This window comes from Xiphias gladius, chromosome 17 (assembly GCF_016859285.1).
Source record: "Xiphias gladius isolate SHS-SW01 ecotype Sanya breed wild chromosome 17, ASM1685928v1, whole genome shotgun sequence".
Lineage (NCBI taxonomy): Eukaryota > Metazoa > Chordata > Actinopteri > Istiophoriformes > Xiphiidae > Xiphias > Xiphias gladius.
This window is the reverse complement of record NC_053416.1, coordinates 15,523,360-15,549,273: the sequence shown is the minus strand read 5'-3', so window position 1 is coordinate 15,549,273 and position 25,914 is coordinate 15,523,360. Positions and strand designations below refer to the sequence as shown.

Here is a 25,914-nt window from a genome sequence, read left to right as displayed (position 1 = left end):
ACATCTTGTGAGCTCCATCAAGAAATGGAGACTCCTTCTCAGTCTCAGTCCGAGGACTCTGTTGATGAGGAAACCACCACTCAAATCTCTGCCAGCCAGTGTCCCAGTGTTGAGAGGACAGAGGCTAAGAAGAGAAACGGCTTTTGTGGCTTCTTCTGCAAAATCTTTTCCAAGGTAAGAATGAATTTACATGCAAATTAAAATCAGTGAGACCACACTGAAAGCACACAAGATACAACATATTTGACCAAGTCCAACAAGATAGGACTTAAGTCTTGGTCATAAGTCAAAGACAGCTGGATCTTGTTTGTTCCTGAAGATGCTACATCCCTTGTCCAAGAGGCATTAGTTCAGAACTTGCCTCTCCTGATTTCTTTCCTTCTTTAACTGATCTGAGAGCATAAGAATTCTTGTGTTTCAAAGTTTGTGCTTCTTCATCCAGAAAGTTTGTGAGTTGTGAATTGATGAAGCCTCTTAAGGACCAAACAAGTCTTGTTGTCTTTGACTTAAAAAATGTCTTCTCACAGTCATAATTGAATTGAATTGTAGCCCTTTATTTTTACTTGTGTGCAGATGTGTTGTTCTTCTAAAAGAAAAGGACAAGAAGAATAAGACAAAGAAGGAGAAGAAGACTCGGCCCAAACCTCTGTGGATGCGGCTGTTCTACCATTCTACCATCCATGCAGCTGTTGCTTTGACTAATAACTTGACCTTGACCTGCAGCAACCCCCCCCCCCCCCCCCCAATTTCTTCCCCTTCACCCCCTTCTCTCCCTTTTCTTCACCCCCGATTCCCTCCTCTTTCTCCGTTTCTCTTCTCCCCCTCTCCCCCATTCTGCCTTATTTCCCCCTTCTCTTCATCATCCCTTCCCCTATTTCTCTCCATTCTCTTTCCCTAGCCCCTCTCCTACCTTTTGAATCAACATTAATAAAATTCGACTCAATTAGACCTACTACTTCTTATCTGCAGTATGAATACTTAAATACTGATGGTACTGCTGGTTTATTGAACACTTACAATAATAAAAAGTCAACTGGAACATGACTTTCTCTGTTTCTGAGAAACCACACTTGAAGTCTTAAGTCCTACTATCGTGCCATAGAGAGTGCAGTTTTCATTAGAGCAACATTATGTCCAATGTTCACCTAGAGAGGCGGTAATGTTAGCTGACTTGGAGTGCTTGGAGCACTTAAAAACCTAGATGAACATGAAACTCCCCTGGTTGAATCATCAGTACAGAAGATATGAAACTATGATAGGAAACTTCTGATTCTTTATTAAAAACTGAAGTCAATTATGCCTCCCCAGCTGTATTTCAATAAGCAACATCCAGTAACAGAGCTTCAAAGTTTGTTGTGTGCTGTGCTAAATGTGAGATAAAACTAAATATCGCTCTTTCGAAAAACCCGAAAAAGCATTCACCAGTGTAAATTAGTTCACTTTCATATTTTGGGTCAGTTTATGAGCAGCAAAACACTGAATCTACGACCTGTTTCCCACGAGACCTGGACACAGCAACTGACTCCTCTATTCTAACAGTGAAGTATGTCTACGAAATGAAAACTATATATCTAAAATAAATAAATAAATAAATAATGCATTAAAATAAATGACTATAAACACAATTTTAAAATGAAAGAAAACTAGATAAAGAGAATTAATAAATAAAGAAGATAAGCTGTGTCTGTTAACTAGTTTGACAGTTTAACCAGCTTTTTTCATTCAGAGAAGAAGAAAGTGTTCTAGCGTAATTCTTCACCCTCAGACAGCAAAGCCAAGAAACTGGAAGAAGAGGACGCCACAGAGAAGGAGATGAAGAACTTCACATCTCCAGCCTCCACCACCTCAGCAATCACCGAGGCAGCCAAAATTCTTGTCTCACAGGTGATTGATGATGCTGTCTGGACACTTCAGTTCACTGAGGCTGTCAAGACATTGCAGACCACTGAGGCCGTTGGGACACTGCAGTCCAATGAATCTGCCAGCAAAGCCAAGAAACCGGCTGGCAAGTCATTCTTCAAAAAGCTAAAGTGGACGTGGAAGAGAAACTTTAGCAGGAAGTGGACCAAAAGTGTCAAAAAGGTTTCAGACACAGCTTCTTCCAAATTGGACCTGACCTCCACCCCTCTGGAGTTGGTTGAGGAAGAAGAGGACGCCACCGAGAAGGAGGTGAAGAACCTCACATCTCCAGCCCCCACCACCTCCAGCAGGACTTCCGTGGCCCAGACGATTCAAGTCTTGCAAATTAAAGGCCACGAAGAAAATGTCACGTCTGAAGTGGGTGGACAAACCACAAAAAGCCCTCTGGATCCAGATGTCTCAGAGAAAGAGGGAGAGGATTTCAAAAAAAGTGAGGACGTTAGGATCCCTGAGACAGGATCAACCTCCACCACGTCAGAGGAAAACAGGAAGTCAACTTCATCTGCTTCCTCTTTGTGCACCACCTCAGCCATCTTTGAGGTAGCGAACATGATCGGTGCCCAAGTGATTGAGCAGGCTGTCAAGACACTGACGTCCATCGATTCTGACATTAAAGCTGAGAGAGTAGCCAGCAAGACCTTTTTCCAGAAAAGAAAGAAAGGATGGAGGAAATGCTTTGGTAAAAATCGTCGTAAAAAGGTTGAAACAATGTCAGAAGGCCACGAGCGTGAGGCTGTCCAGCAAAGAAGGGCCTCACATAGATTCAACCTGATCTCCACCTCTCTGATGGTAAAAGTTATTCTGCATTAGGACTACGTGAGATGAGCTTTGACTTCAGTTGAGCCTATTTAGGAACCATGTTGAGATATCTTCTGTCACCTTTTTGTTGAACTTTTCAGGTTTGTTTTTACTTCTTTACTTAACCTTTGTTGTTCTTATTCTTTTAATTCTAAAAAGGGCCAGAAAGAGCAGGACGAGGATCCAGCTGACCGCTTGGGTACTTTTGGTCTAGAGCAACTCTTTGCTCAGCCACCTGAATTGAGACCTGCAAAAGCTGATGAAGACCACGTCATAGAAATTTATCTGCCTCCAGGACCCTCAGAAGAGGATGGACATGGTGTGTTTTCCCAGAAGGAAAAAGAGGGAGCAGAACAGCAACTAAGCGAAGGTGTATACAGCCAAGGTGTGAAGGAGCAGCTGATTTACATGTGCACAGTCCTGCTGAAAATCATCTCAGACTTGGTCATTGAGATAGTTTTACAGTCACTCCGCCAGTCATCCTCCATATCTGAGACCTTCAACCTGATGAGTCGCATATCCTCGGAGGACCTGATGGAGTTTTTCAACTACAACATCCAAAGTAGTGTGGAAAGCTCCTTGAATTGTGATATTATTGGTGTGGACATCCCTGTAAGCATTCCACCCGAATTCACAAGGGCCACAATGACTAAGGCACTTGATGAGGTCCTCTCTGTCCTATCCGTGGCCATACGAGCCTCATTGGATGGAGGATCCTCCAGCGCCACTGCTCCTGCCAGCTGCCGGGTTTCAAAAGACAGAGCAGCTAAGAAGACTCTGGCAGGAGCTGTTTCGAGAATGAAATCTTTCCTCACAGGACAAAGTAGTGTAGAGAAGATACAAATTATGGCACAGAAAGATTTGGAGCCTCACAAAAAAGAAGAGACACCAGCAGGAGCATGTGGCACCGAGAGGAAGGAGTTGCTGTGGCGGAGAGTTTTTAGTGGAAGGCAGAGGGCAAAGCTCCATCCAGTTCCACTGGAAGATTTGCCTGAAGCTAGGTGTGATCCAAAGAACAATAAGGACTCTCGGAGTCCTAGAGAAATGTTCTTCATCCAGAAAGTTTGTGAGTTGGCAAGGAAAAAGACAACATGGATGAGATCGCCAATGCACTCGTCTCAGACGTTGTCGAGCTGGCTGCTGCAAATCTTGGCAAGCTGATGCAGTCAATCCACCGCTGGGATGAAGAGGAACGTGCCATGTCTGAGGATAACAAATATGAATCTTCACCTGGCCGTTTCACCCAGCAGAAGGTGCAGCAAAACCTGGAGAAGTTTTTTGCTATGCGGCAAGTGTTCGCTGAGCATCGTGGGGACGATGACGAGGACGAGGACGTCACCTACCAGAGACCCTCTCCAGCCACTTCCGAAGAGGGCATAATTACACGCTGCTCTTCTTGGGGGTCAATCCCCGACTCAGACATCTCAGAGGTTATTACACCTGATGCTCTGGATCTCAATGAAGTGATTAGACAAGTATGTCAAATCTATGTGGATCCAGAGCACCTACACAAAGAGGAAGGATCTTTTGGAGACAGAGAGGAAGTCCTGACCATTGAGACAGGATACTCTTCCAGTTTTTCCATCAGGTCAGAAGAAAGCGAGAGACCGTCTTCCTCTGATTCCTCTTCCTCCACACTCACGGCACTGCAGTCCAATCCATCAGACAGCAAAGCCAAGAAACCGGAAGAAGAGGATGCCACAGGGAAGGAGATGACGAACTTCACATCTCCAGCCTCCACCACCTCAGCAATCACAGAGGCAGCCAAAATTCTTGTCTCACAGGTGATTGATGATGCTGTCCGGACACTTCAGTTCACTGAGGCTGTCAAGACATTGCAGATCACTGAGGCCGTCGGGACACTGCAGTCCAATGAATCTGCCAGCAAAGCCAAGAAACCGGCTGGCAAGTCATTCTTCAAGAAGCTAAAGTCAACGTGGAAGAGTAACTTTAGCAGGAAGTGGACCAAAAGTGTCAAAAAGGTTTCAGACACAGCTTCTTCCAAATTGGACCTGAAATTAAAGGCCATGAAGACAGAAGAGATTTGGAGCCTCACAATAAAGAAGAGACATCAACAAGAGCATGTGACACCGAGAGGAAGGAGTTGCTGTGGCGGAGAGTTTTTAGTGGAAGGCAGAGGGCAAAGATCCATCCAGTTCCACTGGAAGATTTGCCTGAAGCAAGGTGTGATCGAAAGAACAATAAGGACTCTCTGAGTCTTAGAGAGATGTTCTTCGTCACTTCCCTCACTGCCACCCTGAAAGCAGAACTGAGGTCCATTCCACTAGAGCTGGTAGACTACGTGGAGGATGAGGACATGAAACCAGACTCCTCTCTGTCCTCCCTCAGCTCAGTTCCGCCAGATCATCAGGTCTTTGACATTGGTCTGTCCAAAGTCTTCGAGGACCCACTCTTGGCTGAAGCTACATCTTGTGAGCTCCATCAAGAAATGGAGACTCCTTCTCAGTCTCAGTCCGAGGACTCTGTTGATGAGGAAACCACCACTCAAATCTCTGCCAGCCAGTGTCCCAGTGTTGAGAGGACAGAGGCTAAGAAGAGAAACGGCTTTTGTGGCTTCTTCTGCAAAATCTTTTCCAAGGTAAGAATGAATTTACATGCAAATTAAAATCAGTGAGACCACACTGAAAGCACACAAGATACAACATATTTGACCAAGTCCAACAAGATAGGACTTAAGTCTTGGTCATAAGTCAAAGACAGCTGGATCTTGTTTGTTCCTGAAGATGCTACATCCCTTGTCCAAGAGGCATTAGTTCAGAACTGCCTCTCCTGATTTCTTTCCTTCTTTAACTGATCTGAGAGCATAAGAATTCTTGTGTTTCAAAGTTTGTGCTTCTTCATCCAGAAAGTTTGTGAGTTGTGAATTGATGAAGCCTCTTAAGGACCAAACAAGTCTTGTTGTCTTTGACTTAAAAAATGTCTTCTCACAGTCATAATTGAATTGAATTGTAGCCCTTTATTTTTACTTGTGTGCAGATGTGTTGTTCTTCTAAAAGAAAAGGACAAGAAGAATAAGACACAGAAGGAGAAGAAGACTCGGCCCAAACCTCTGTGGATGCGGCTGTTCTACCATTCTACCATCCATGCAGCTGTTGCTTTGACTAATAACTTGACCTGGACCTGCAGCAACCCCCCCCCCCAATTTCTTCCCCTTCACCCCCTTCTCTCCTTTTCTTCACCCCGATTCCTCCTCTTTCTCCGTTTCTCTTCTCCCCCTCTCCCCCATTCTGCCTTATTTCCCCCTTCTCTTCATCATCCCTTCCCCTATTTCTCTCCATTCTCTTTCCCTAGCCCCTCTCCTACCTTTTGAATCAACATTAATAAAATTCGACTCAATTAGACCTACTACTTCTTATCTGCAGTATGAATACTTAAATACTGATGGTACTGCTGGTTTATTGAACACTTACAATAATAAAAAGTCAACTGGAACATGACTTTCTCTGTTTCTGAGGAACCACACTTGAAGTCTTAAGTCCTACTATCGTGCCATAGAGAGTGCAGTTTTCATTAGAGTAACATTATGTCCAATGTTCACCTAGAGAGGCGATAATGTTAGCTGACTTGGAGTGCTTGGAGCACTTAAAAACCTAGATGAACATGAAACTCCCCTGGTTGAATCATCAGTACAGAAGATATGAAACTATGATAGGAAACTTCTGATTCTTTATTAAAAACTGAAGTCAATTATGCCTCCCCAGCTGTATTTCAATAAGCAACATCCAGTAACAGAGCTTCAAAGTTTGTTGTGTGCTGTGCTAAATGTGAGATGAAACTAAATATCGCTCTTTCGAAAAACCCGAAAAAGCATTCAGTAAGTAAAATTAGTAAATTAGTAAATTAGTAAAAGTAAATTAGTTCACTTTCATATTTTGGGTCAGTTTATGAGCAGCAAAAAACACTGAATCTACGACCTGTTTCCCACGAGACCTGGACACAGCAACTGACTCCTCTATTCTAACAGTGAAGTATGTCTACGAAATGAAAACTATATATCTAAAATAAATAAATAAATAAATAATGCATTAAAATAAATGACTATAAACACAATTTTAAAATGAAAGAAAACTAGATAAAGAGAATTAATAAATAAAGAAGATAAGCTGTGTCTGTTAACTAGTTTGACAGTTTAACCAGCTTTTTTCATTCAGAGAAGAAGAAATTGTTCCAGCGTAATTCTTCACCCTCAGACAGCAAAGCCAAGAAACTGGAAGACGAGGACGCCACAGAGAAGGAGATGAAGAACTTCACATCTCCAGCCTCCACCACCTCAGCAATCACCGAGGCAGCCAAAATTCTTGTCTCACAGGTGATTGATGATGCTGTCTGGACACTTCAGTTCACTGAGGCTGTCAAGACGTGGCAGACCACTGAGGCCGTTGGGACACTGCAGTCCAATGAATCTGCCAGCAAAGCCAAGAAACCGGCTGGCAAGTCATTCTTCAAAAAGCTAAAGTGGACGTGGAAGAGAAACTTTAGCAGGAAGTGGACCAAAAGTGTCAAAAAGGTTTCAGACACAGCTTCTTCCAAATTGGACCTGACCTCCACCCCTCTGGAGTTGGTTGAGGAAGAAGAGGACGCCACCGAGAAGGAGGTGAAGAACCTCACATCTCCAGCCCCCACCACCTCCAGCAGGACTTCCGTGGCCCAGACGATTCAAGTCTTGCAAATTAAAGGCCACGAAGAAAATGTCACGTCTGAAGTGGGTGGACAAACCACAAAAAGCCCTCTGGATCCAGATGTCTCAGAGAAAGAGGGAGAGGATTTCAAAAAAAGTGAGGACGTTAGGATCCCTGAGACAGGATCAACCTCCACCACGTCAGAGGAAAACAGGAAGTCAACTTCATCTGCTTCCTCTTTGTGCACCACCTCAGCCATCTTTGAGGTAGCGAACATGATCGGTGCCCAAGTGATTGAGCAGGCTGTCAAGACACTGACGTCCATTGATTCTGACATTAAAGCTGAGAGAGTAGCCAGCAAGACCTTTTTCCAGAAAAGAAAGAAAGGATGGAGGAAATGCTTTGGTAAAAATCGGCGTAAAAAGGTTGAAACAATGTCAGAAGGCCACGAGCGTGAGGCTGTCCAGAAAAGAAGGGCCTCACATAGATTCAACCTGATCTCCACCTCTCTGAAGGTAAAAGTTATTCTGCATTAGGACTACGTGAGATGAGCTTTGACTTCAGTTGAGCCTATTTAGGAACCATGTTGAGATATCTTCTGTCACCTTTTTGTTGAACTTTTCAGGTTTGTTTTTACTTCTTTACTTAACCTTTGTTGTTCTTATTCTTTTAATTCTATAAAGGGCCAGAAAGAGCAGGACGAGGATCCAGCTGACCGCTTGGGTACTTTTGGTCTAGAGCAACTCTTTGCTCAGCCACCTGAATTGAGACCTGCAAAAGCTGATGAAGACCACGTCATAGAAATTTATCTGCCTCCAGGACCCTCAGAAGAGGATGGACATGGTGTGTTTTCCCAGAAGGAAAAAGAAGGAGCAGAACAGCAACTAAGCGAAGGTGTATACAGCCAAGGTGTGAAGGAGCAGCTGATTTACATGTGCACAGTCCTGCTGAAAATCATCTCAGACTTGGTCATTGAGATAGTTTTACAGTCACTCCGCCAGTCATCCTCCATATCTGAGACCTTCAACCTGATGAGTCGCATATCCTCGGAGGACCTGATGGAGTTTTTCAATTACAACATCCAAAGTAGTGTGGAAAGCTCCTTGAATTGTGATATTATTGGTGTGGACATCCCTGTAAGCATTCCACCCGAATTCACAAGGGCCACAATGACTAAGGCACTTGATGAGGTCCACTCTGTCCTATCAGTGGCCATACGAGCCTCATTGGATGGACGATCCTCCAGCGCCACTGCTCCTGCCAGCTGCCGGGTTTCAAAAGACAGAGCAGCTAAGAAGACTCTGGCAGGAGCTGTTTCGAGAATGAAATCTTTCCTCACAGGACAAAGTAGTGTAGAGAAGATACAAATTATGGCACAGAAAGATTTGGAGCCTCACAAAAAAGAAGAGACACCAGCAGGAGCATGTGGCACCGAGAGGAAGGAGTTGCTGTGGCGGAGAGTTTTTAGTGGAAGGCAGAGGGCAAAGCTCCATCCAGTTCCACTGGAAGATTTGCCTGAAGCTAGGTGTGATCCAAAGAACAATAAGGACTCTCGGAGTCCTAGAGAGAGCTTTTTTCACAGCAACTGACTCCTCTATTCTAACAGTGAAGTATGTCTACGAAATGAAAACTATATATCTAAAATAAATAAATAAATAAATAATGCATTAAAATAAATGACTATAAACACAATTTTAAAATGAAAGAAAACTAGATAAAGAGAATTAATAAATAAAGAAGATAAGCTGTGTCTGTTAACTAGTTTGACAGTTTAACCAGCTTTTTTCATTCAGAGAAGAAGAAATTGTTCCAGCGTAATTCTTCACCCTCAGCCACAGAGGGGAGGACGTTGGGTCAACACTCAAACCTGTTAACCCCTAGGCTGGAAAGAGAAAAACTCACATAGGAACAGAAAGGCACATGTTCACATGATATTTACAGCGTGGAGCTTGTTAACGTGGTTCATTTGTAGAAGTCAGGGTTTGATTTCTTTGTAAATGCAGGGAACTGCTGCAGACAAAATACCTCACGCACACAATTAATAATGCATTGCAAAACCATTTTAACCTGTGCCAGAGAAATGTTTAATTGACTTTGTGTTTATTTTTTTCTACTTTTCTGATTACGTTGGTCTTGTTGTTTGGTTGTAATACGTCCACAAGACTCAAAGTCACCTCAAAGGAATATTTTCAGAGCAGTTGATTGGTTACAATGCGGTGAAACAATGAAAATGAGACTTCAACAAAACTTCTACTTTGTTTTATTAAGACTTCAGGTTGTACAAGGTTGCAGAGCAACTTATACAGTGCTGACTCTTTGCACTTCTCCTTTCTCTGTCAATTGTCAATTATTGGTTGCAATCCTCCTGATCTTCATTGTGACAGATCTGATGGTGTGAGGGACCCCGTTCTGTCTCCAGGTGTCCCACAGGCTGTGCGTCCTCTGCCCCTGGTTCTGCTCTGCGTCTTCAGGGGAGCCATTGAGGTTTGCCGTGCCGCACTGGTTGAACCACCATCCTGTCTGGTTGTGCTGAGTGCTACAGCTCTCCACCGTGCGGTTGTCAGTGGACAAGAAAGGATTGCAGCCGTCATTGTCCACATCTGAGGCGCTGTTTCAACTCATTTTCACATTAAACATTAATAGGATTGCATCATTAATTCTAATTATGTTCTGGTAATACCACATCAAATACAGCTAAGTAGTTTGGGAATGTTCAATATCTGGCAAGAAAACCCACTGAAAAGACATGAAAATAATATAAAGGGTTTTCTGACAGAAAGAGATTAAGACTTGTTTGACTACAGTAAATATAAAACTACACAAAGAGCCACTGAAGTCAAACAAATCACGAGTCCAAATCAAACCAGAACTTTTTATAGCTGTAGTATTAGACAATAATTTCCCAGTTTAGATTTGAAAGATTACTTTACAGGAACTGGAATCTAAACTGTCTAATGAGTCATGTTCAACTTTTCACATTAATGTACAAAAAAATTCAAAAACAATTCTACTGGGCTGTACATTTTTTGGGAAGACACTGAAGAGAAACCAGATCCTAATGACATTATGCTGATGGACCGTTCACTGATTGACAGAAACTATTCTCTTTTTGCAAGTAACTGCGAAATTGGAAAGTAAACTACAGTAATGTAAACTAGCACCAATTCAATTAAATCTTCACATTTTTTCTGACATATAATCATCTGATACAGGCTCCTTTTACAATGTTCAGCGTTTACAGAGATCAAACTGTGACGGTTGCTGTCTCATACTGTGAACCACGCAGTAAACATGCTGTATAAGATAATCCTTGAAGGGTATGGGGGACTTTTAAAGGATACTGGGTAACATCACAAACATTAACAATGTAATTTTGATCTCTGCCAGCGTATTTTTCGTGGACTTAATAGTTGTGGACCATGTATGTTGAAATCAACAAGTTTTTAAATGACTGTGCACTGTAACTATCACTAGTGACCGTGTATCACTCACTATGGGTCATAATAAGCTGCTTGCACAAATGACCTCTGGGATCATTTTTCATGGGAGGGCAGTCACAAAAAAGAGGGGTCTCAGGAGCATTTAACTCTCAAACAATGAATGCTGTGAAGTCCTGCCGATATGCTGAGCATGTTTCTGTAAAAGTGATTGAATTCTGTGCGGTACATTCATTCAACTCATCATTTCAAGTCAAAAATCACTTAGAGTAAGTTGAACTCGTGTTCTGACGTGGTCTGAACATAAAAACAGGACATTTTTTACAAACTGCACATTTTGAGTTGAATTAACTTGTAATAGTAAAACTTTACCCTAAATTATAAAAAAAAAAACTACTCTCAGAGACAGAAAAAATAGATTAAAATGAATAAATATATTCATGTATAAGAATCTTTATAAATGGAATGGAACACGAACATTCTATTAGATCAAAGGCAGTTCTATTAGATCAAAGACAGTTCTATTAGAACACAGAGTTTAACCAGTGTTCTTCAGACACAGGTTTCAGTTTAGTTCTATTCTCCACAGTGAACAGACGTAGTATCTGTACTACAACCGTTATCACAAGACGAGAACACACTGACTAAACCTGAAGACAGAGAGCTCAGTAGGAAAAGAAAGAAAAGGAAGAGCAGGATAGACAAAGCACTTAAACCCGGCTCACCTGAAGATGTCTGCAGACAGACAGGTAAATAGGCTAAATGCACTTTACCGAAGCACCAGCAAGAAGTTAGTTTTCGAATTAAGAGATTCATTTGCACAATTTGATAAGGTTTTTGTTTTTGTAAAAACTTTTCTGTGAGGCGCTATCTGTGGTTCAGTGAGTATTCGTTGTGATCAGTGGATAGGCAGCATCTGTTTGTCTGTCCTGCTTTACACAGAAACAAGATGAAAACTTTGCACTCATTACATAAAATTACAAACAAGTATCTAAGCAAAAGATCAGTTACAAGGTTGAATTAAAAACACAAACACTGAAACAAATACTATGGTAAACTATTATGCATTGCACATGTAGTATTAAATCATGGGCACACTAAACGTCTAACTGACAACACAGAAGATCTTTAAAAAAGTATCCTAAACAGTAGGAAAATGGTTGTACTATACAATATGACAATACAGCAAGTTAAGACTTTATATATATATATATATATATTTACAGTAATTTGAGAAAAAAAAAAAAAGAATGTACCATGTGGAAATCCTGCAGCTGATGAGGCAGACAATGATGTGGAGACAGACAACAGACAAATTAGAACATGTATCAGAAAAAAATATTAAGGTTTAAAGTTGGATTCAGACCAAATGGTTCCCCGGTTTTCAACATGAAAATCAACCCCAACAATGACTGACGTACTGTTGTTGCACAGTAACATGTTATACATCAGCATTATGTGCTGAATACATAATACAGCTAATACTTTAACTTCAATAAAATTCTGAATCCAGGACTTAAACACTGTGGTACTTCAACCTTTAATGTGAGAAAAGTATCTGAATATTTCTCCTGACACTACCTATATGTTTCTCCACTAGAACACAACTTCCCGGACCGCTGGCAAGGAAAAAGACAACATGGATGAGATCGCCAATGCACCCGTCTCAGACGTTGTCGAGCTGGCTGCTGCAAATCTTGGCGAGCTGATGCAGTCAATCCACCGCTGGGATGAAGAGGAACGTGCCATGTCTGAGGATAACAAATATGAATCTTCACCTGGCCGTTTCACCCAGCAGAAGGTGCAGCAAAACCTGGAGAAGTTTTTTGCTATGCGGCAAGTGTTCGCTGAGCATCGTGGGGACGTTCTAGAGGACGAGGACGTCACCTACCAGAGATCCTCTCCAGCCACTTCCGAAGAGGGCATAATTACACGCTGCTCTTCTTGGGGGTCAATCCCCGACTCAGACATCTCGGAGGTTATTACACCTGATGCTCTGGATCTCAATGAAGTGATTAGACAAGTATGTCAAAGCTATGTGGATCCAGAGCACCTACACAAAGAGGAAGGATCTTTTGGAGACAGAGAGGAAGTCCTGACCATTGAGACAGGATACTCTTCCAGTTTTTCCATCAGGTCAGAAGAAAGCGAAAGACCGGCTTCCTCTGATTCCTCTTCCTCCACACTCACGGCACTGCAGTCCAATCCATCAGACAGCAAAGCCAAGAAACCGGAAGAAGAGGATGCCACAGGGAAGGAGATGAAGAACTTCACATCTCCAGCCTCCACCACCTCAGCAATCACCGAGGCAGCCAAAATTCTTGTCTCACAGGTGATTGATGATACTGTCTGGACACTTCAGTTCACTGAGGCTGTCAAGACATTGCAGATCACTGAGGCCGTCGGGACACTGCAGTCCAATGAATCTGCCAGCAAAGCCAAGAAACCGGCTGGCAAGTCATTCTTCAAGAAGCTAAAGTCAACGTGGAAGAGTAACTTTAGCAGGAAGTGGACCAAAAGTGTCAAAAAGGTTTCAGACACAGCTTCTTCCAAATTGGACCTGACCTCCACCCCTCTGGAGTTGGTTGAGGAAGAAGAGGACGCCACAGAGAAGGAGGTGAAGAACCTCACATCTCCAGCCTCCACCACCCCCAGTCAGACTTCCATGGCCCAGACGTTTCCAGTCTTGAAAATTAAAGGCCATGAAGACAGAAGAGATTTGGAGCCTCACAATAAAGAAGAGACATCAACAAGAGCATGTGACACCGAGAGGAAGGAGTTGCTGTGGCGGAGAGTTTTTAGTGGAAGGCAGAGGGCAAAGATCCATCCAGTTCCACTGGAAGATTTGCCTGAAGCAAGGTGTGATCGAAAGAACAATAAGGACTCTCTGAGTCTTAGAGATGTTCTTCGTCACTTCCCTCACTGCCACCCTGAAAGCAGAACTGAGGTCCATTCCACTAGAGCTGGTAGACTACGTGGAGGATGAGGACATGAAACCAGACTCCTCTCTGTCCTCCCTCAGCTCAGTTCCGCCAGATCATCAGGTCTTTGACATTGGTCTGTCCAAAGTCTTCGAGGACCCACTCTTGGCTGAAGCTACATCTTGTGAGCTCCATCAAGAAATGGAGACTCCTTCTCAGTCTCAGTCCGAGGACTCTGGTGATGAGGAAACCACCACTCAAATCTCTGCCAGCCAGTGTTCCAGTGTTGAGAGGACAGAGGCTAAGAAGAGAAACGGCTTTTGTGGCTTCTTCTGCAAAATCTTTTCCAAGGTAAGAATGAATTTACATGCAAATTAAAATCAGTGAGACCACACTGAAAGCACACAAGATACAACATATTTGACCAAGTCCAACAAGATAGGACTTAAGTCTTGGTCATAAGTCAAAGACAGCTGGATCTTGTTTGTTCCTGAAGATGCTACATCCCTTGTCCAAGAGGCATTAGTTCAGAACTGCCTCTCCTGATTTCTTTCCTTCTTTAACTGATCTGAGAGCATAAGAATTCTTGTGTTTCAAAGTTTGTGCTTCTTCATCCAGAAAGTTTGTGAGTTGTGAATTGATGAAGCCTCTTAAGGACCAAACAAGTCTTGTTGTCTTTGACTTAAAAAATGTCTTCTCACAGTCATAATTGAATTGAATTGTAGCCCTTTATTTTTACTTGTGTGCAGATGTGTTGTTCTTCTAAAAGAAAAGGACAAGAAGAATAAGACACAGAAGGAGAAGAAGACTCGGCCCAAACCTCTGTGGATGCGGCTGTTCTACCATTCTACCATCCATGCAGCTGTTGCTTTGACTAATAACTTGACCTGGACCTGCAGCAACCCCCCCCCCCCAATTTCTTCCCCTTCACCCCCTTCTCTCCCTTTTCTTCACCCCCGATTCCCTCCTCTTTCTCCGTTTCTCTTCTCCCCCCTCCCCCATTCTGCCTTATTTCCCCCTTCTCTTCATCATCCCTTCCCCTATTTCTCTCCATTCTCTTTCCCTAGCCCCTCTCCTACCTTTTGAATCAACATTAATAAAATTCGACTCAATTAGACCTACTACTTCTTATCTGCAGTATGAATACTTAAATACTGATGGTACTGCTGGTTTATTGAACACTTACAATAATAAAAAGTCAACTGGAACATGACTTTCTCTGTTTCTGAGAACCACACTTGAAGTCTTAAGTCCTACTATCGTGCCATAGAGTGCAGTTTTCATTAGAGCAACATTATGTCCAATGATCACCTAGAGAGGCGGTAATGTTAGCTGACTTGGAGTGCTTGGAGCACTTAAAAACCTAGATGAACATGAAACTCCCCTGGTTGAATCATCAGTACAGAAGATATGAAACTATGACAGGAAACTTCTGATTCTTTATTAAAAACTGAAGTCAATTATGCCTCCCCAGCTGTATTTCAATAAGCAACATCCAGTAACAGAGCTTCAAAGTTTGTTGTGTGCTGTGCTAAATGTGAGATGAAACTAAACATCGCTCTTTCGAAAAACCCGAAAAAGCATTCACCAGTGTAAATTAGTTCACTTTCATATTTTGGGTCAGTTTATGAGCAGCAAAAACACTGAATCTACGACCTGTTTCCCACGAGACCTGGACACAGCAACTGACTCCTCTATTCTAACAGTGAAGTATGTCTACGAAATGAAAACTATATATATATCTTAAATAAATAAATAAATAATGCATTAAAATAAATGACTATAAACACAATTTTAAAATGAAAGAAAACTAGATAAAGAGAATTAATAAATAAAGAAGATAAGCTGTGTCTGTTAACTAGTTTGACAGTTTAACCAGCTTTTTTCATTCAGAGAAGAAGAAATTGTTCCAGCGTAATTCTTCACCCTCAGCCACAGAGGGGAGGACGTTGGGTCAACACTCAAACCTGTTAACCCCTAGGCTGGAAAGAGAAAAACTCACATAGGAACAGACAGGCACATGTTCACATGATATTTACAGCATGGAGCTTGTTAACGTGGTTCATTTGTAGAAGTCAGGGTTTGATTTCTTTGTAAATGCAGGGAACTGCTGCAGACAAAATACCTAACGCACACACATATTCATGCATATGTAGGTATTAACTACACACTTTTCCCTGCTTCTGCTTGACTGTGTTGAGATAGATTCACAGCACCGCCCACTGGAATGGGCTGGTAGTAGTGTTTTGAATCAACCAGGAGCATCAGTTTCACCTGCTCCTGCCAGTCATATTGAAAGTAACACTTTATTTATGTATGTACACAGTTTATGATGCATTCAGATTTGCCGCTTTTCACACTTACCTTCCATGATTTGTATAACAACAATATGAAATTAGCCTACATTTGAGAGAGTTTGTTCACCTTTATATGTGTATTTCTGATAAAGGACTCCTCGTCCCAGGCACCAGTCAGCTCAGGCTTGACCACCTGTCCCTGTCCTTCTGACAGCAGCACAATATCTTGCCAAAGTATATTTAATGTAATTGTTTCTAGGAATACAAACTGCTTACATTCAGCAGCTGTTTCTCCTGCCTTGATAAAACTGATGATCTTCCAGCTCTGCCGAAGAATCTGGTTAAGATGAGACTCCAAAGGATATCGCCTCTGAAGTGATGCGATCATAAGAATAGCCGCCCCTGGGTTTTCAGCTGAGTGCTGGGTGCCACAGCCTCATCCCAGCAACACAGACTGGATGTGTTTATGTAGGTTAGCTAAAGTAGGAAATTTAAGCTTGGTATGTTAAAGTTTGGCCTGCTAAGTTTCTAACTCTTATTGAGTGCTCATTGCCCGTTAAAGCTGCAATATGGAAGCCTCATAATAAAATGGTAACCTTTTTTGTTTGTTTGTTTTCCTCTTCTCGAAGGAAGAGCAAAAAGAATGACAGAAACTTAGGACATATATGCATTATAAAAAAAACACATAGATTTATTATAATAGCTTGCATAAATCAGAAAAGTATATAATAACAATAAATATAGGTAAAAATTTAGTTTTAAAAAACAGCTTCATAATCAACTGAAAATTAATGTAAAAGTCCTGCAATTAATAATGCATTGCAAAAACCATTTTAACCTGTGCCAGAGAAATGTTTAATTGACTTTGTGTTTATTTTTTTCTACTTTTCTGATTACGTTGGTCTTGTTGTTTGGTTGTAATACGTCCACAAGACTCAAAGTCACCTCAAAGGAATATTTTCAGAGCAGTTGATTGGTTACAATGCGGTGAAACAATGAAAATGAGACTTCAACAAAACTTCTACTTTGTTTTATTAAAACTTCAGGTTGTACAAGGATGCAGTGCAACTTATACAGTACTGACTCTTTGCACTTCTCCTTTCTCTGTCTATTGTCAATTATTGGTTGCAATCCTCCTGATCTTCATTGTGACAGATCTGATGGTGTGAGGGACCCCGTTTTGTCTCCAGGTGTCCCACAGGATGTGCGTCCTCTGCCCCTGGTTCTGCTCTGCGTCTTCAGGGGAGCCATTGAGGTTTGCCAGGCCGCACTGGTTGAACCACCATCCTGTCTGGTTGTGCTGAGTGCTGCAGCTCTCCACCGTGCGGTTGTCGATGGAGCAGAAAGGATTGCAGCCGTCATTGTCCACATCTGAGGCGCTGAAAGGAGCCGTGTCCTGGTTCTGCTCCTGGTCATAGCCGCGAAATGCATCACCTGCAAGAAAAACATACAAAGAAATGCACACAAGCATTGATGTAACACATAATACACACCGCATTTGCACTGTGTGGCAACGAAAAGCACATTTGTCTGAGTCATACCTGCCCCCAGTCATACCTGCGCTGCCAGCATATCGACCCAGGTGTAAACTGAAAAACTGGGTTTCACTGTCTAAGCTGAAATCATCATAGGATGCATAGGAGGTGACGTCATCGTCGGAGACCAGAGCAATATGAAGTTGGAACCGAGTATCTTTCTGGTTTACTATGTGAAACACCTTCTTCAGGCCCAACCAGTGTTCTCCTACATACACACACACACACACACACACATAAAAAGACAGAGATTGGCATTAATGCAAAACTTTACGAGAAATTATTCCCTTCCTTTCCATCTTTATATCTCTCTGTTAAATATGAAGCTACAGGAAGCAGCCGGTAGGCCTAGCTTAGCATAAGGCCAGTGGGACTAGCTAGCCTGACTTTGTCCAGCAAGACTCCGGGAAGTCACTGCACTCAGTCAATAGTCACATACCCCCCATAAACCACAACTTGTCATTTTTTACACTTTGGTATATTTGTGTAGAATAACATGTTAATTAGTCAGCCTAGAGGTGCTGGATGGCAGATTTTGAGCCAGAGCCAGGCCACCTGTTTCCCATCAAGACATTACATCAAGAATGTGAACTACATGCTTCTTGTCATGCATGTTTCTCATAAGTTTCTGCTGTGCAAATGAAAAGTTAAGTTTGCACAGAGTTTTAAACACAGAAGACAGAACGAGGCTCTCCTGTTACGTTCACAGTGAATTCAGGACCAAGATAGACTTTTTACGGTTTGGATTTAAATGATGTGTTGGATTGATCAGCATCACCAGTTCTACTAGATATCCTTGCTAGCGCTCTATGGCAGCTTTGTTTCTTTATCAATCCAAAGTGTATCACATTCACTGACCATTTTCACAGCAGATGTTTTTACTTTTCATAGCAGACAAAAGCGCAGGTTCTACTATGACACAGATGAGGGCTCTAGTCCAGTAATTGTAGCACTGCAGCTATTAATAGTAAGTTACGCCTGTGTCTCCAGGAGTTTGGGAAAGACTGATGTAGAAATCGAAACATCGTGAAAACTTCTCTTAAGGAGTTTACATGGAGATAGCTAATGAAAAATATGATCAATTTTAAGCCATATGAGATGATAGACCAAAGCAAATACTGGCACATTCTGATTCTTAATGAAGCTTTTGGCATTAAAAGATATAAACTCTTCCTGAGCATGGTCCTGAAAGCATCTAAGGCAGTCAAGTTGTTTAAATGATGCATTTAAGTGTTTATATACTGTATATACACTGTATGTGCTGATGTTCATCTTGTAAAATGACCAAATTAGTGCAGTCATCATTCGCCCAATAGTTGTTCCTTAGCTTTCAGCTTTCACAGCTGATACTACATTGGTTGTTGTTCCTAACACCTCAACCTCCACCTGCTCTTGGTAAAACGCCTTAAACAGAAAACATGCCTCTGTCACTGTACCACAATGTACAACCTGCAAGGTTTCCAAAGCCATCAACATAATCAGCCCAGGGTCGTTTGAAGTCAGTTAATCCATCAGACCTCCTCTGCATCACCGTCCAGCCACCGCCCATATAGTCCATCTCACAGAAAACCTGCAGGACAAGTTTTATTTTGAGCAGTGACTGATGAGTGAGTGACGGACTGTGATTGACTGAATGAATCACGTACCTCAAATGAAGAGTCAGTGTTCTCTGGGTGGAGGATGTAAATACCACTGGGGATCTTGGGGACGACTGACACAAGACTGTCCTTAATGTCGCTGCAGTCTCGTCCTAATCAAAGCAAACATACTCTCATGTGTCATCGGGAATAAAATCAACGTTCACTAAAGCAGCTACTGCCTAGTAATCACTGACGACAAAGGAATGACTCTGGATATCTAAAGTTTAATAATTTATCTCTCAGCCCAAGCACAGTCACCTAAATAATAGTATTTCACTGGAAGAACCAGAAAGAAGAGTTTGGTGTTTGTACCTAATATGCATGCGATGTGCTTTAAAAGACCAAAACTCCTCAATTAACCATATGTGTGCTTTTTTAATTACTTATGACGCTGGATAATAAGCATTAGATTTGTGATACACTGATCACCACAGGATTTATTGTGTATTTTGAAACCAAAACTTTATAACAGAAAGCGTGTGTCACAAACTTTAGGTGTGCAATTTGAGAGACGTGGCTGTTTATCAAGCAGGGAGCAACACTACTGAGTTGCACACAGGGAATTGTAGAAACCAGTTTCTTGACCCACAGTATATGTGTCTCACAGAGGTGCCCCAACTTTATATCAGTGAACTACTAAATCAGAGGAGTGCCTCTTTTTAAGAGTGGTCGACAACTGATGCAGCAGAGGTCATGATATCTGTAATCCTTAGTATGAATCGAGCCCCCAAAACACTGGATCCTACACTTCCCATAATGCAACTATAATGCACACTGCATATAAAACATATAAGGATCTTATAAAATATATTGCTTTGTTATAGATTAATGTACCAACAGTAAATCCAAATATGCCAAATTGATAAAATGATTAACTGATTAATTGGTTAGTCAGTTCACAGAGAATTAATTGGCAACTATTTTATTAATAATTTAATCAATTTTTCATGCAAAAATGCCAAACATTTGGTTCTAGCTCCTCAAATGTGAGGATTCGTTTTTTAATAATGTTTATAAAATTACTGTGTCTAAGTGTCTCTTTGGGCTCTGGGTAATTGTGATGGGCATTTCCTACTACTACTATTGTATTTTCCGAAGATTTACACTTACATACTTTTACTTAAGTAACATCTTCAACACAGGATTTTTAATTGTAATGTTAATCGTAATATTTTCACAGTGTAATATTTGTACTTTTACTTAAATAAAGGATCACAGTGTTTCCTCCACCACTGCTTGGTTGTATCTTTTGTTAAACCCTATAGGCCCATGTCTTTTAAACTCCTTGACCCCAGTTTGTAATGCAGGTTTCCTGTCAGAAGTGTAAAGTCATAAAGCCAGTCACAGATAACCCTAATGAGATTTTCAGGGTTATTTTGTCAGACAATTAAAAACCTCATCCAGAGCCACAGGAGACATTATACAGCTGTTTTACTCCACATGACTGTGGAAGAAGTACACAGAGGTTTTACTTAAGTAAAAGCAGCAGTATTGCAGTGTAGAACAAGAAAAATGCATGCATTCATGAGTAAAAGTACGAAACTATTAGCAGCAAAATATATTTAAAGTACAGACATTAAAGGTGTGAATAGTGCAAAATTATATTATAATAACAAAGGGACTAGCAACTTACTATCAAGTAAATGCAAAAAGCTGTAAAAAGTTTATTATTTGCGGTTGAAATGTAGCGGAGTACAAGTATAAAGTAGCATAAAATGGGAATATTCAAGTGAAATGCAAATACCTTAAAATTGTACTTAAGTACTGTACTTGAATAAATGTACGTAGTTACTTTCCACCACTGGTGAACTGATATTCACGTGTAAAACAGGTGGAGTTCGTCACGCATCTGTATGAATGTTGTAACACCGTATGTGTTTGAGTGTGAGTCACCATGGGATTGCACAGGTTTCACGGCGTACAGCTCAGTGTTGCTTCTCTGAACCTCGGAGCTGAGCGTCTGCACTTTGGTCATCAGCTCTGTGACCTGGAAATGTGACACTACTGTACATACAGCCAGCCAATCGGACGCTTAGAAACTCTGTTACTAAGTGAGAAAAAAAGAAAGAATTCACCTTACCTGATTGCTGAGGATGTCCAGGGCTCTCTGCTGCTCCTCCATAACATCCCTGATCAGCTTCCGGGTGCTGCGTCCAAACGCCAACATAGACTGCTGTAACTGGCCTACACACACACACACACACACACACACACACACACACACACACACACACACACACACACACACATACACACACACACACACACACATTTTGAACAACAGATGATGATGATAGAGGTAACAATAACAACAGGGATGAGGGATTTTTTTTTTTTACCACACACTGAATGTTTCTCATCTCGTAGCAGCTTGACAGTGATGTCACATGGGATGGAGCATGTGTCCCGACCTTTGACCCCTCCGAGAGGTTTCTGGTCTTTGACAGGAGCATCAGAGAAGTCCTCACTGACTATTTCTGATTGGTTAAAATTGGTGCTGGTGTCCTGGGGATTACCACAGAGGATATACTGCATTTAAGTGAAAGCAGTTACTTAATTAAGATTTTTGCATATAAAATGTAAGAAGTGCTTATAAAATATGATGCTTTGTTGTAGATTAAACTACCCATTAATGAATACAAATACAGCCGAAAACCTTAGTCAACTGAGAGACAATTAATTGAAAACTATTTTGACTCCAGTCTCTCAAAAGTGAGGATTTGCTACTTTTCCTTTTTGGTTATTTTAATTTAAATTTATTTTCAATATTTTTGAGGTTTGGACTGGTGGTTGGACAAGAAGGATTCTCTCGGTAATTGTGACCCTGCTTTTCACTCATTTCTAATCAATCAACCAATCAAGAAAATAATGAGCAAATTAGTCAATGATGAAAAATAATCAGTAGTTTTAGCATTTTTACTGTGTGGTGTTAGTACTTTTACTTTTATTTACTTTAAGATATATTAGTACTTTCTCCACCCCCAGCTCAGTTCCATCAAGTTTCCCAGTGAGCCATGCCAGTGAGCCAACATGAACAGTACCAGGACCCTGGAACTGGCTCTCCTGCATGCAATACAGTCATTTTTAACATTAGCAATTACACATGTGGTTTTCCTGATATATGGTCTTCTATTTGGACCAAAACAGTTTAATATTAGTTTGAGAAGATTAGATGGCATTTCAGCTTTGTTATGTGGTTGAAAAAGAGAGTAGGAAGGACAGTCAGGATGATAGTCAGCAAGTGTTGTTGAGGAAGACACAGAGCCCTGACCAGCTTCTGTATTGGATTGGATACTGAGGGTGGATGAATGAACAAATGAAAATTTCATCTGCGGATCAAAGTTTTAGGTCAAATTTCCTGGTGGCTGAGTTGGCTATAAACACACACAGTGTAACTGCAATATCCTGTCTTTAAACCCTGCAAAAAACATTTGGAACCAGCTGTGGAATATAACATTCACTAACTACAGCTTTGAAGTTCTTGTACTTAACTTGATTATTTCCGTTTGATGCTACTTTACATTTATACTCCACTACCTTTTTAATGTTTTAATACTTTCGAAATAGTGTACCTATTGACCCAGTATATTTATCTGACATCTGTAATTACTATGTATTTTGCAGATTAATTTTTTAACAACACAATGCATATGATGAACTTCTAAAATGTGATCAATTATTAATTGAAAAGAATAATCTCCTTCATATTGAGATATTTTAGTCTGGAATTATATGTTTTACATTCTTGTAAAAAAAAAATCTGCCCGTGTAGTAGGAAGATTCTGAGTTTTTTTCAAAACAAAATAACTTGTTTTCGATATATTCTGACTATCTTGAGAACAGGGTTTTTGGATTCAATTGTTGACGAAAATGTCTTTATAGGACTGAGATTTTGGAGCTCAAACAGCCCAACGCTTTATAAAGTAGTTAAAATCAGCTCCACCTTGACTAACCACAAAAAAATGTTGCTCAAACATTAATGCATCAGTGATACAACCAATGATATATGTAATACTACACACACACACACACACACACCATAACTATTTTAATGTTGATATAGCTAATAAAAGAAAGGACAAATCCATGATCCATCCATGATGGCTAAAATCTAAGCCTTTAAACCTCTGTGATTGCATCAGAAATTTACAGTCATCTACAAAAAAAAGACATGTTGTCATTACCATAATTCCTGATAGAAGTCTGAGTGACAAGACGGAAGACTGACTGAAGCTGAAAATATTTATGACATGAATATCATACATACTGTGGAGGAAAGCAGATGAGGCAGAAGCAGCAGGAGGACAGTTGTTGGCCACATCATGTCAGTCTCGTCTGACTGTGATTATTTCCTCCAGGAGCGAGGGGGCCGAGCTCTGTCCACTCTGTCACCAGCAGCCACTCCTTCATTTATGCTAACTTTTCCACCGAGTCTGCTCTTTTCCCTCAACATTTCCATCCTTCTTTCCCTCTCATTTACCAAGTCTTTTCTGTCTATCCCTCACTTCACTTTCTTCTCACTTCCTCCCCTCAGTGCCTCCCTTTCTCCGCCTCAGTCAGTCACTCCCACTTTTCCTTGTAAACTCCCATGACAACATCCTCTGTGAGAGGAGATCCGATTAAATGGGCTGGTGATAAACGTCTGGATATGTTTCTGTCAAGTAGCTGAATGTGCTGATTCCAGATTTGTGGTGAAGAGTGATTACCTCCCCCCTCAGTGTGTCTATTACCAGGCATTGTTGTTTTATAGGTTGTATCCTGCCACCAGCATGAGAAACAGATGTGGAAAGGCAAATGGGCAGCTTGTTTTAATGTAAGAACACTTTTCCTCTGCTTGTGTCTTTACATGAGAGCTGCAGCTGAAGTTAGGGTGTCTCTGCTTCTTCTGCTCACATTTCATCCCTATTACAAACCCCTCTTCTCGCTCTCTGGCCACTGACTCATACATCTGAAAACAGCCTCCCAGAGGGTCAGACCAATTACTCTAGTTAACTGGGCAGTTAAGCAGTGAGGAAAGCTAAAAGTGGTGGAGAGCAGCAGCACATTCCAGTCAGGGTCCAGCTGGAGCCGACCGGTCGGCCTGTCGCTTCTTTGGAAAACTTTGCTTTGAGTGCCAAAGAAAAGATTCGCTGTTGTTCTGAACCTGTGTGAGTTTACAGCCGTGGTCAGCGAGAGGAATGTGAAAAGCCTGGTGCCACAGCCTTGGGGCCCCCCACATCTGTCCTATGTTACATGCTCTAGTAAAGCAGCCTATGCATGAGAAAGACACCTCATATCTGCCAGGCCAGATAATGAGAATATTCAGACAAGATTGTGTGATATACATGTTAATCAAATGCTTGTGTCTTTGTAAAGGTATGATACATTAAAAACCATTTGAAAAACCCCAACTTGTTGTTCAAACGTTTCAGATGTTTGGGTTTTTTTTAGTTTTAGGGACTGAACAACAAGACACGGGACAGAGGTTTTAGGATTTTGAAAAAAAGTGGGTATTTATTTACCCAAAGAATGAGAGAAGGCAAAGCAACGTTAACTAAATAAGGACGTAAAAGAGGTCGACGAAACACAGCTGAACTCAAAAACGGAAGCAAACAGAACTGCAAATGTACCATGACACGAGGGGATCATACTGTATATACTGGCCCCACAAACCAGACGTTGCTCGGGCCAGAGGCCCGGTAACTCAAAGGGAAGACAATTATAATAAATCAACTTAAAAGTAACAGAACTTAAGCGCTGACAATACAAAACTGAATAAATGTGCTTGCTTCATCTAGAAAGCATGCATGCTAATAAACCTAGATGGAACATCAAAATGGGTTAGATGTTTAATAACATGAAAGTTGTCTGTGATTGATTATAAACCTAAACTACCGCGGGAACCATCAAATCTACTCTATTTGACTTGATCCACTGCATTTAAACTGCTGCTGGATTGTTTTTGTACTTTTTGAAGTATTATGGCGTAAATGTGTTACAGGCATTGAGGGAAGACAGTGCCATCTGATGCCCATTGGTGTGTATTACCTCACACTTAGACTTGCCCTGACCTTTTGCCAGTGTTGCCCTGGTGCGTCTGAATTCTCCACACGCACATTAAAAACTTATTAATCTCTTGCTTGAGAACCGCTAATGAAAAAGAAAACTTCGTGAAAAACTCTTGTATGCCTGTATGCATCAGTAACTGCTGGCTAAACACACCTTTCACTGAAAACATACCATAAGAGTGACTGCTGATGGATCTAAACAATTGTTTTAATGCGAGTCCAAACGAGAAATGTTTTATCTTTAATGTGCTACAGATTTATACAGAAACAACTGATCATTTCAGTACAAATAGTACATATTGTCACGTTGATGGTGGCTGGACCCGTCTAACGCTCCTCGTGTATTGCTTTAGCTATATTCTATAATGTACTGGTGTATTCGAGTGTAACCTGCAAATAACAAGGTTGCTGATGTACAAGGAAGTGTTGTATGATGTGCGATGTTGTTGAATCCCATTATTTTCCTCTCCTAAGGTAAATTAAGTGGAATCTGCTGTTAAAAAAAAAAAAAAAAAAGAAGCAGAAACCGACGCGTCGACTAACACGAAGCTATGAGCAATGACAAAGGCTCGAGTGACCACAGCAACACAATGTATATTTATCATAAGGAAAAACAGCAGAGTAAGCGGGACGTGGAATGGCGCACGACTCGGGACACTGCGGGGTAAGTGTAGACAGA

General features: G+C 41.3%; 1 protein-coding gene across 1 annotated transcript; it reads right to left on the bottom strand.

Moving 5' to 3' along the window:
- Window positions 1-17,101: 17,101 nt before the first annotated feature.
- angptl5 (angiopoietin-like 5) lies at window positions 17,102-23,889 on the bottom strand. The gene is made up of 8 exons (XM_040149776.1): window positions 23,456-23,889; window positions 21,528-21,693; window positions 21,269-21,372; window positions 21,082-21,175; window positions 19,195-19,298; window positions 18,998-19,118; window positions 17,571-17,756; window positions 17,102-17,447 (listed from the first exon to the last, which is right to left on the bottom strand). Exons 1-8 carry the CDS (start codon window positions 23,510-23,512, stop codon window positions 17,128-17,130), a joined length of 1,152 nt encoding a protein of 383 aa, XP_040005710.1. The 5' UTR covers window positions 23,513-23,889; the 3' UTR covers window positions 17,102-17,127.
- Between the last annotated feature and the right edge of the window lie 2,025 nt (window positions 23,890-25,914).